This window comes from Nicotiana tomentosiformis, chromosome 12 (assembly GCF_000390325.3).
Source record: "Nicotiana tomentosiformis chromosome 12, ASM39032v3, whole genome shotgun sequence".
Classification (NCBI taxonomy): Eukaryota; Viridiplantae; Streptophyta; class Magnoliopsida; order Solanales; family Solanaceae; genus Nicotiana; species Nicotiana tomentosiformis.
The window spans coordinates 92422075-92434156 of NC_090823.1; the positions used below are offsets into that span (position 1 = coordinate 92422075).

Here is a 12082-nt window from a genome sequence, read left to right on the forward strand (position 1 = left end):
AGGACCATTTAAAATATTTGTAGGAAACTTTCGACGTGCTAAAGAAGTACAATATGAAGCTCAACCCCAAAAAATGTGCATTCGGGATTGGCTCGGGCAAGTTTCTTGGTTATGGTATCCAACTGAGAAATCGAAATCAACCTAGATAAAATCAAAACTATCAAGGACATCACGGTAGTGGATAATGTGAAGGCCGTGCAAAGGCTAATGGGGAGAATAGCCGCCTTGGGACGATTCATTTCAAGACCCTCAGATAGGAGCCACCGATTGTTCTCACTGCTTAAGAAGAAAAGCAACTTTGCATGGACTCCGGAATGCCAACACGCTTTGGAAGAACTAAAGCGGTATTTATCGAGCCCTCCTATGCTTCATACCCCAAAAGTGGATGAACAACTTTACTTGTACTTAGCTGTCTTGGAGATAGTGGTAAGTGGAGTCCTGGTTTGGGAAGAACGAGGTACGCAATTCCCTATTTATTATGTCAGTCAGACCTTAGGCGAGGCCGAAACTAGATATCCACACTTAGAAAAATTAGCGCTTTCTTTAATAAACGTCTCTAGGAAATTAAAACCATATTTCCAATCTCACCTGATACGTGTTGTAAGAACTTATCCTCTTCGAAACATTTTGTGCAAACCCGAGCTTTCGGGTCGATTGGCCAAATGGGCCATAGAGATCGGCGGGTACGATATCGAGTATCGACCCCGAACCGTTATCAAGTTTCAAATCTTGGAATACTTCGTGGCTGACTTTTCGCCAACCCTCATACCCGAAATTGAAAGAGAGCTACTTATAAAATCGGGAAACTCTTCGGGAGTGTGGACCCTTTTTATGGACGATGCCTCGAACGCGAAGGGGTCCGGATTAGGCATTGTACTAAAATCACACACGGGCAATGTAATTAGACAGTCTATCAGAACTACGAAATTAACTAACAATGAGGCCGAGGATGAGGCCATGATTGCAGGTCTTGAACTGGCTAGAAGCTTGGGAGCAGAGATCATAGAGGCTACGTGTGATTCCCTCCTTGTAGTCAACCAGGTTAACGGGACCTTCGAAGTTCGAGAAGATGGAATGCAGAGGTACTTGGATAAATTACAGGTGACTCTACATCAATTTAAGGAATGGACCTTGAAGCACGTACCCCGAGAACAAAACAATGAGGCTGGCGCTCTTGCGAACTTAGGTTCATCGATCGAAGATGACGAACTCAACTCAGGGACTGTCGTACAACTCATAAAATCGGTGATCGAAGAAGGTCACGCCGAGATACATTCCACAAGCCTAACGTGGGATTGGAGAAATAGATATATAGAGTGCTTCAAGAATGGGAAGCTTCCATCAGATCCAAAGGAATCGAGGGCTTTGCGCACAAAGACAGCACGATTCACCATATCCGAAGACGGAACACTATTCAGAAGTAATTTTGATGGACCATTGGCAATATGTTTGGGACCAGGAGATACCGATTACATACTACGGGAAATTCACGAGGGGACTTGTGGAAACCATTCTAGTGCCGACTTGCTGGTCCAAAAAGCGATCAGAGCAAGGTATTATTGGACCAATATGAGCAAAGATGCGAAGGAGTTCGTTCGAAAATGCGACAAATGCCAAAGATATGCGCCCGTGATTCGTCAACCCGGAGAGCCACTCCATTCGGTCCAATTTCCATGGCCTTTCATGAAATGGTGGATGGACATCACCGGCCCCCTCCCATCAGCCCCAGGTAAAGCTCAGTTTATTTTGTTTATGACTGATTACTTTTTTAAATGGGTTGAAGCACAGGCTTTCAAAAAATTCAGAGAAAAAGAAGTGATAGAATTCATTTGGGACCACATCATATGTCGATTCGGGGTGCCAGCCGAGATTATATGTGATAATGTAAAAAAATTCATTGGCACCAAAGTAACTAAATTTCTCGAGGATCACAAAATCAAAAGGATCCTATCAATACCGTACCATCCCAGCGGAAACGGACAAGCCGAATCGACCAACAAAACCATCATCCAAAATCTTAAGAAGAGTTGACCAACGCCAAAGGAAAATGGAGAGAAATACTGCCCGAGGTCCTATGGGCATATCGCACAACATCAAAATTCAGTACCGGAGCAACGCTATTCTCGTTGGTTTATGGCAGCGAAGCTTTGATCCCGGTTAAGGTCGGAGAACCTAGCATCAGGTTTTGATATGCAACAATGGAGTCGAATAACGAGATCATAAACACGAGCCTTGAATTATTGGATGAAAGACGAGAGGCCGCTCTCGTCCTATTGGCCGCCCAAAAACAACGGATCGAAAGATACTACAATCGAAGAACCAATCTTCAATATTTTAAAATCGAGGACTTGGTACTAAGGAAACTCACCCTCAACACCCCAAATCCGAATGAAGGAAAACTGGGTCTGAACTGGGAAGGACCACATCAGATCCTCGAAATCGTCAGAAAGGGGTCCTACAAGCTCGGCGTGATAAACGGCAAACAACTACCGAGCAATTGGAACATTTTGCACCTAAAATGATATTACTGCTAAGGTACAACCCTCCCTTGATCATTTATATTTTGAAATTAACCCTTGCAGGTGTTCGACCAGAAACACGAATGGATTATTCAACTCGAAGCCTTTAGGTCTGAAAGCACGCGTTGCACTCTTTTTTCCTTAAATCGGTTTTATTCCAAATGAGTTTTTCGGCAAGGTTTTTAATGAGGCAACCATTGATCGTGCTTACTTAGAACAGCTCAACAGTACCCAAGGCCTCTTTACAATCAACCTTGAATACTGGGGGGCATTACTCTCGAATATATTAAGTTTGATGCAAGAAAGTTACATCATGGCAACAGGGTTTCGATAGGATATATTATAAGGGCCAAATGGTCAAAACGAACCATGCCCGTGTAGATTTCTCGAGCCCTGGCACAAAACATGAAATGTATAATTGACTTGTAAAGAGAAATTTCTTTTTTACCTATACCTCATATCTCAAAAAGATTTTTCTATTTCATGATCTATTAAGCAAACAGGCTCAAGGGCCGACCGTGACCGGAGTTTGAACAATTACCCCATAAATCGGGGACTGCCAACCAAAGAATCAACGAGATCAAGCTCCACATAAAGCCTAAGGGCTATATTATTTTGAGTTCAAGCAAACACTCACTCGACCATCGAGCCTAAGGTCTATTCTTATTTCGAGTTCAAGAAAATCCTCACTCGACTATAAAGCCTAAGGGCTACATTACTTTGAGTTCGAGCAAACACTCACTCGACCGATAAACCTAAGGGCTACATTACTTCGAGTTCGAGCAAGTCCTCACTCGGCCACTAAGCCTAAGGGCTATTCTTATTTTGTGTTCAAGCAAACACTCACTCGACCATAAAGCCTAAGGGTTGCATTACTTCGAGTTCGAGCAACACTCACTCGACCTTAAGGCCTAAGGGCTACATTACTTTGAGTTCGAGCAAACACTCACTCGACCATAAGGCCTAAGGGCTACATTACTTTGAGTTCGAGCAAGTCCTCACTCGGTCATTAGGCCTAAGGGCTATTCTTATTTCGAGTCTGAACAAATCCTCAGTCGACTATAAAGCCTAAGGGATACATTACTTCGAGTTCGAGCAAACACTCACTCGACCGATAAGCCTAAGGGCTACATTACTTCGAGTTTGAGAAAGTTCTCACTCGGTAACTAAGCCCAAGGGCTACCTTATTTCGAGTTCGAGTAAACACTCACTCATAAATCCTAAGGGCTACATTAATTCAAGTTCGAGCAAACACTCACTCGATCATAAAGCCTAAAGGCTACGTTACTTCAAGTTCGAGCAAATACTCACTCAACCATAAAGCCTAAGGGCTAATCTTAATTCGAGTTCGAACCAAAGGGTGGATAATATCGACCCTTGAAATAATAATCAAGCAAATCCCTTGTTCATTTCCAAGACACAACAGATTTTATACGATCAAACAATGGCCGTATCGACCTAATTCGAGAACCCAAAGGGCTATCGTACTTTTGAGTTCGAGAAATCATCCTCGCTTAATTAAACTCTAAGGGCCACCCTACTCCGAGTTCGAGTAAGTACTCACTCGACTAGTCCGACTTCGATCAAATTACCTAAAGCCTCAAACTTATGAACAAAATTTTCACAAGGCACAGAATGAAATAAAGGCAAGACGGAAAAGAAAGAGATCTTTATATATATATGAAGATATTTACATGGACCGATCAGGACCCTACACAAAAGATCAAAAATAAAAAATCCTAAGGCTCCTGATTTTCCCCGGGGCAGTTTCTTCTCCATCGAGGTCCTCCCCGCTCTCGGACCCGCTTTTTCTCTCCTCATCATTGTCATCATCATCGGAGGCCAGCGCTGCAGCTTCGATTTCACACTCTTTAGCCTTTATTATCTCATTGGCTAGATCGAAACCTCGAGCGTGGATCTCCTCGAGGGTTTCCCTCCAAGATTGGCATTTGGCGAGTTCTGCAATCCAATATGCTCGAGTTTGAGCGGTCTCGACTTCCTCTCTCGCTTGTACTTGAGCAGCTTCAGCATCGACTCGGTAGACGGCCACGATCGCATCTACCTCGGCTTTAGCCTTTTCAGCTTCAGATTTGGCCTTTTCAAGTACGGAAGCCAACCGAGCTTCGAGCTCCGCAATTTTCTTTTGCTGAGCCGAGCACTTCTCTTTCATGCCTCGGAGCAGACTTTCGGCCGATGATAATTGGGATAAGGCAGTCTCTTTTTCTGCAGCAAAGTGGTCCATACCTTTTTTCCACCCCAAGGTCTCCATCTTTATCACGTCGACCTCCTCACGGAGTTGCCCGATCATCTTGATCTTCTGCTGCAGCTGTGAGATCTAAATATTAGCCACCGTCCCCGAATCGAGCCCATGAGTTTTTAAGATTGTCATTACCTACTCGGTCAGGTCGGTCTGATCTTGGTAAGCCTTGGCCAACTCGGCTCGGAAGTCCTTGGTCTATTCTTCTCTTTGCCCACAGAGAAGTCTAAAGGTATTTCTCTCCTACGAGAGCCTTCGGAGGTCGAACTCGTACCGACTCAGCTCAGCCCAAGACCGAGAAAATGCTTCCCGATGAAGCGCTGAAGCCTACGCAGAAAGAAGAAAAGAAGTTAGAAAAGAAAAACAAACATAAAGGTAATACCAACAAGGGGAGTTAAGGCTTACCCGATTCAGAGCTTGCTGCACTTTGTTGAAAAGGCTCGATGCCTCACCCGAGTCCTTCCTCGGGACCTCCAAGTTGCCCAGGCCGGTAGCATCTTCGACCCCAGTAAAATAATCACGGAAGGGATCTTCCCTTCCGTGGCCTCCTTCGATGGAAAGGGTCTTCAAGGCCCGAGCCTCTCGAATCATCTCCTCGGAAAACGAGGGGAGCAGCGGGGAGCCTCCAATTTCTATTGCCCCAAGTGAATCACTTGGGGCATTCTCTCCATCTCGGGGGGCCTCGAGATCAGCCCCTGCAGCCGTACCCACCGTTGGCTCATTATGGTGGGGGGAAGCCTCGATCCTCGACGACTCGGGGACTTTGACCAATTCTCTTCCCGAGACTCCCTCATCACGAGATGGAATCTCTGTTGCCTTCGCTGATTCAGTAGCCTTGGGGCCTCGGTACTCATTTTCACTCGGGCTACCAGCTCGGAGTCATCTTCTTCCTCTTCTTCATCTTCATACCTAAGATGTCGAATAGAATCTTCGGTCAGGAGAATGATATTCTTCCTCGGCTTACGAGCCGCCTTCTTCATAGGTTCCGGATCCTCGGAGGTCGAGATCTTTTTCCTCTTTTTGTTCTTTGCCGGTTTCGGTGCTGGGATCGAAGTCCCCTCCTCACAAGATAAGGGCCTCATAACAGCATCTTTGCCAAGGCATGTATAAAAAAAAAATAAGGAACGCTTTACAAAGTCAACAAAGACGCGGGAAAAAAGCTTACTATGTGTTTTGGCCTCCCATCGGCCCTTTGATAAATCACGCCACGAGCGCTTAACATATGTAGAGGTCGAGGCCAGGTCCCGTACCCAGCTCTTAAGGTTAGGAATTACACTGGGAATCCAAGCAACCGCTATATCATAGAAATGGATATCTGTAAGAAAGAAACGAAGGAGAAAAACAATAGGAGCTAACATTAGAATTATACTTACGTTGTATATTCCATTTCTCGGGAAATGGCATCTTCTCGGCCGAGATAAGGTCGGAAGTTTTCACTCGAATGAATCGGCTCATCCAACCTCGGTCCCTATCCTCGTCTATGCTCGAGAACAATACTTTGGTAGCTCGGCGTTGAAGTTTTATTAACCCACTTCGATAGAGGTGGGGGCTGTATAGCCTGATGAGGTGGTCGATGTAAAAGGCATCCCCTCGACTTTGCTCACGAAAAATTAGAGCATAATAACGATTCGCCAAAAGGAAGGGTGGAGTTGTCCTAGGGTTATTTGATACTTGCGGCAGAAGTCAACGATAACGGTGTTGAAGGGGCCCAACGTGAAATGGTAAGTGTACACACTTAAAAACCCTTCCGCATAGGTGGTGATATCTTCTTCAAGAGACGGGATTACCACTTCTTTGTTTTACCAGTTGCAATCTTTTCTTACCTGCTTGAGGTATCCCTCAGTTATTGAGTATATATACCTCGATACTGGCTCACATCGACCGGGAATCGACGAGGCTTTATAGGTCTTTTGGTGTTTTGAGAAGCAATTTGCTGTGAAAATCACATATTTGCAGATGAAGAACTCAGAAGATGCGGAAAAGAATTTAGAAGATTTGGAGATTGGAGATCTAAAAGTAAAAACCGATAAAAAGATGAGCTATTTATAGAGTTGGCAATGACAGTTCAATATCAGCAGTGGCCGACCATCGTCTGACATACATTTAATGCCTTGGTAACTGAACCGACGGGACAGTTATCACATACGTCATGGTCGAGCTCGATGCAAATGTCAGTGTATATCTAGTCATATCATTGGAAAATCATGTCGTTTCTCGTCATATTCTTCCCAAGAAATGAGGGGACTATTTGTATGCGGTCAAAACCGACTTTGCCCTTCATGTAATTAGTCAAGATTGGAAAATGATGGGACGAAGGTCATTTTCATCATACCGAGATGAGATCTGAAGCCATGTTACCAAGCTCAAGATTCAGGGACCGATCAATGCCGAGCTCGAAGTCATTATCGAGCTTGAGCTCAAATCGAACTATGATGTGAAGTGGCGTTATCGAACTCAAGATCCGAGCCCGAGTCAATACCGAGACCGAGTCAATACCGAATCTGAGTTAGTATCAAGCTCGAGTCAGTATCGAGCTCAAAATCTGGAGATTGACCAATATCAAGTCCGGCCAAGATTGAGCTAAGAGACAAGAGCCGTTGTAGCCGCACTTGAGGAGAGAATCTCGACGGGAATTAAGAAAAAGCTAAATTAACTAATCTATCATAGGATCTCCACTATGTATTTTTTATTATATTCAAAGTAGGATCCCTTCACTATAAAAGAGTGGTTATCATTTCTGTAAGAGGCAATTGGAACATTAAGGCATCTACACACTCCCTTATTGAAAAGATTATTGATATTCACATATAGATACAAGAGAGATTATTCTTTTGTGAGCCTTGTACATTGATTCATCTTGCTTGTTCATAAATCATATTCTACTCAGTTTGGTTTGTATTTCATTCCTTTTTACAGTCAATATTCGATATATTTCTACTTACTTTTTTGATTTATACTAAGTTATACCACGTTTCCTTAGAACTACGTATAAATTTAACTCTATCCATTTTTCGGGTAAATAATTACTTTCCATGACCAGCTAAACTAAATTAGAAAACTCGCAGTAACTTTTCTAGCAAGAGGATCGAAGCCGTGGTTACAAAGTGACCTGCATGGCTTATAATCTATTTTATCACTAGAGAAGGAGAATAATAACTTCATATGCTAGATGTTACAAATTTGTCATAGTCATGCGAAAATGGATAAGATCCTTTCTTATTTTCTTATTTTCTTCTTCTTACAATTTTATTTATTTATAGTCTACCAACAATTTAAATCTTGAATATAGATATATAATATGTTGATGGAATATTTGATTATCCGTGTAATTTTCTCTGTGTAGTTTGGAGGTAGTTACGATGGAGTAAGTATGTTGATTCACTATATATATATATATATATATATATATATATATATATATATATATATATATATATATATATGTGTGTGTGTGTGTGTGTGTGTGTGTGTGTACAAGTTTAGTGGCTAAACTATAAATTGTGTTGTAAATGTAACTGAGGGTTGGGCTTGTTCTCTAAGACATTCACTTGGGCCTGAGTAATGAGTAAGGCTTCAGATGAGCCCACGTTTACACCCCCCTTCAAGCTGGAGGGTGAGAACACCCCAAGCTTGGACAAAAGAGTTCTGTGGACAGCACCATAGAAGTACTTAGTTAGAATATCTGCAAGCTGCTGGTCTGTGGAGACATAATGTAAAGAGATGATACCATCAGACACACAATCTCTGACAAAATGACAGTCGACCTTAATATGTTTTGTGCGTTCGTGGAAGACAGGGTTCTTAGCAATGTGGAGGGCAGCCATACTATCACAAAACACAGGTATGGGAGCAGAAATAGGCAATCCCAGATCAGCCGAAAGTCGGTGGAGCCAGGACAACTCAGCTACAACCATTCTGAGGGCCCTGTATTCAGCCTCAGTAGATGATAGAGAGATGGTGGGTTGCTTCTTGCTCTTCCAAGATATGGGGCTATCCCCAAGGGTGATGAAAATCCAGTGACTGATTTTCTAGAGTTAGCACAGGCTGCCCAATCAGAATCTGAATAAGCTTTAATGGAAAAATCAGCAGCATTAGACAAAAGAATGCTTTGGGCAGGAGCATTCATAATGTATCTAAGGACATGGAGACCAACCTGCATGTGTGGAGTCTGAGGTCTTTGCAAAAACTGGCTTAAATGTTGAACAGCAAAAGAGATATCTGGTCGTGTGTGTTGCAAAAAATTAAGCTTGCCAATGAGGCACCTATAGGTACTGGCATCAGCAGGAGGTGCATTCATATCAACCAAGAGCTTAAGAGAAGGATCAAGAGGAGTAACAACTGGTGAAAATTATTGACAATTGAATTCTGCCAATAAGTCTGAGGCATATTTGTGCTGATTCATAAGATAACCAGCAGGATGAGGAGTGATCTCAAGCCCCAAAAAGATTCATAAGATAACCAGCAGGATGAGAAGTGATCTCAAGCCCCAAAAAGTAACGAACACATCCCAAATCCTTGATCTTAAATTGGGCATCCAGAAAAGCCTTCAAGGCATCCAACTCAGAGATGTTAACTCAAGCAAGAACCACTAAGGAACCATCAGAATTGTTAGTGAACAAGGAATAATCATTTTTGCTGGTTGTGTAACCTCTGGAAACCAAGGCTTCAGACAATTTAGAAAACCATTGTCTAGAAGTCTGTTTAAGCCCATACAAGGACTTTCTGAGTTTACATACTAAAGGGGAGGAAGAAGAAGAAGCAGAAGCAGAAGAAGAGATGACAAGTCCAGAAGGAACCTTCATATACACATCCTCATGAAGGTCACCATGAAGGAAAGCATTGTTAACATCAAGTTAAAAAACAGTCCAATTTTTTTTCACAGCTAAAGTTAAAAGACATTTAATAGTAGTAAGCTTAACAACATGAGAGAAAATCTCGTTATAATCAACACCCTCTTGTTGAGTGTCACCTCTAATGACTAATATTGCTTTATATCTTTCAATGGAACCATTAGATCTCTATTTAATTTTATAAACCCACTTACAAAGGATAGGTTTCTTGTGAGGAGGAAGAGCAACTATATCCCAAGTGTGGTTGGCATCCAATGCCTCAAATTCTTTCAACATGGCTGCCTGCCAAGCAGGATGAGAGGCTTCCTGTTGATAGTATTGAGGCTCATGTGCATGGATGTCAGAAGTAGATAACTTGGTAGAAGAAGAAACAGGTGCAGAGGGTTGAACATGAGAGCATACATAATCTGAGAGATAGTGAGGAGGATTGACAGTTCTAGATGACTTTCTGACAGGAAGAGGTGATGAAGGAGAAGGAACAGAAATTGGAGAAGAATCAGGTGTAGGGGATGAAGAAGAATCAGGATGAGGAGAGGAGGATACAGATGGCTGGAAAGAAGAAGAAGGAGCAGGGGAAGATGGTGGGGCTGTGGAGACAACAGGTGAAGAAACATCAACAAAGGGATGTGGAGGAGGGATGTTAGTAAAAGATGAAGGAGAAGTAGAGTGATAAGGAAAAATTAACTCATAAAATACCACATCTCTGGAGCAAAAGACTGAATGAGAATCCAAGTTAAGAAGCTTGTAGCCCTTCTTTCCACAAGGATAGCCAAGAAACACAGCTGCAATAGATCTAGGTTGAAACTTGTCCCTACCAGGCTTGTGAGAAGAAGCATAAGCTAGGCACCCAAAAGATCTTAAGTGAGTAAGAAGGAGGAGTACCATGGAGTTTTTCAAAAGGAGAAGTATGCATTAAAATGGTGGAAGGAAACCTGTTGACAAGATAAGTAGCAGTTAAAACACATTCACCCCAATATTTTAAAGGGAGTTTTGATTGAAACAGTAAAGCCCTGGAGACCTCTAAAAGATGTTTATGTTTTCTCTCAACTACCCCGTTTTGCTGTGAAGTATGAGGCATAGAAGTCTGATGAAGAATGCCATTGTCTGGAAAATATTTCTTACATTCAGAACTCCCCCCCCCAATTCAAAAGCATTGTCGGACCTGAATGTTTGAACACTAGAGTGAAAATGGACCTTAACCATGGAAACAAAGGCCTTTAAAATGGGGAGAGCATTACTTTTACAAGACAACAAGTGAGTCCAAGTGACTCTAGAATAATCATCAACTAAGGTGATAAAGTATCGAAATTCATTGTAGGTGCTAGTATGATATGGTCCCCATATGTCAATATGAACTAGTTGAAAAGGAATAGAAGAGTGAGTGGAACTTTCAGGAAAGGGTAATCTCTGTTGCCTAACCATTGGACAGACAGAGCAATGAAAATGTTGCTTAGAAGAGAGTTTATCAGACAAACAAGAAATAGACCTCATTTTATAAAAAGGCATGTGTCCTAGTCTTTGATGCCAAAATACATCAGTTTTATTGCCATTATTGGAGGAAATAGAAGAAGCACTATGATCTTCCAAAGTAGGAACAAAAATAGAATTACTAACACAAATAGAAACAGGGTTGACAATGGAAATATGGGAATTACACATATTTACATGAATGCAAGAACTAATTGTAGGAGAATTAGAGCAAGATACTGGAGCTGGTGAAGCATCAGGATGCAGAAAGTACAACCCTTTTACGGCTTTACCAATTTCCAATGGCCTCTTCAGAGAAGAGGCCTGTAGAAAACAGGCAGATTTTGTAAGAATTGCATAACAATCAAGTTGAATAAGCAATTTGTGAATGGAAATTAGACTAAATTGAAAAGAGGGTACAAGAAGTACATTGTGTAAAGTAATATCATGTCTTAAATGTAAAGAACCAATAGATATAACTTTCACTTTGTACCCATTAGGTAGAGTAATTAGAAAGGGAGCAGGTAAAGGTTGTAGGTTGTGAAGAAAATATTTATGTGGTGTCATGTGATTTGTTGCACCTGAGTCTAAAATCCAAATATTTACATCTAACTGTGATAAGCCACATACATGAAACTCAGAACTACTAACTACAGAACAACATATACCTGCAAAGTTGGCATAAGCAGCATTTTCACCAAAAAGGCTCTCAGAGTTGAAACTAGTAGGGACTGGAGGAGCTGTGATATGAGCCTGCTGAATCAAGGACAAGATTTGCTGATATTGTTCCTTAGTGAAACCATGAGGTGAAGAAGATGAACTCCCAAGTTGAGTTGGAACATCTGCACTCTGAACACATGAAGTTGAACCCTTCTTATTCTTGGTAAACTTAAAGTCTTGAGAAAATCCATGTAACCTGTAGCATTTATCAACTGTATGCCCAGTCTTCTTACAGTATTTGCATGAAATAGTTGATAAGGGTTGCCTCT

General features: G+C 42.0%; 1 protein-coding gene across 1 annotated transcript; it reads left to right on the forward strand.

Moving 5' to 3' along the window:
• The first annotated feature begins 957 nt into the window (after positions 1–957).
• LOC138903040 (uncharacterized) lies at positions 958–1819 on the forward strand. The gene is made up of 2 exons (XM_070190951.1): positions 958–1553; positions 1789–1819. The coding sequence occupies exons 1-2, from the start codon at positions 958–960 to the stop codon at positions 1817–1819; spliced, it is 627 nt and encodes a 208-aa protein (XP_070047052.1).
• The last annotated feature ends 10263 nt before the right edge of the window (positions 1820–12082 follow it).

Coding starts and splice junctions, on each gene's coding strand:
- LOC138903040 (XM_070190951.1), top strand. CDS start 958: ATGATTGCAGGTCTTGAACTGGCTAGAAGCTTGGGAGCAGAGATCATA. Junction 1,554..1,788: donor CAAAAAGCGATCAGAGCAAG/GTATTATTGGAC, acceptor GTTGAAGCACAG/GCTTTCAAAAAATTCAGAGA.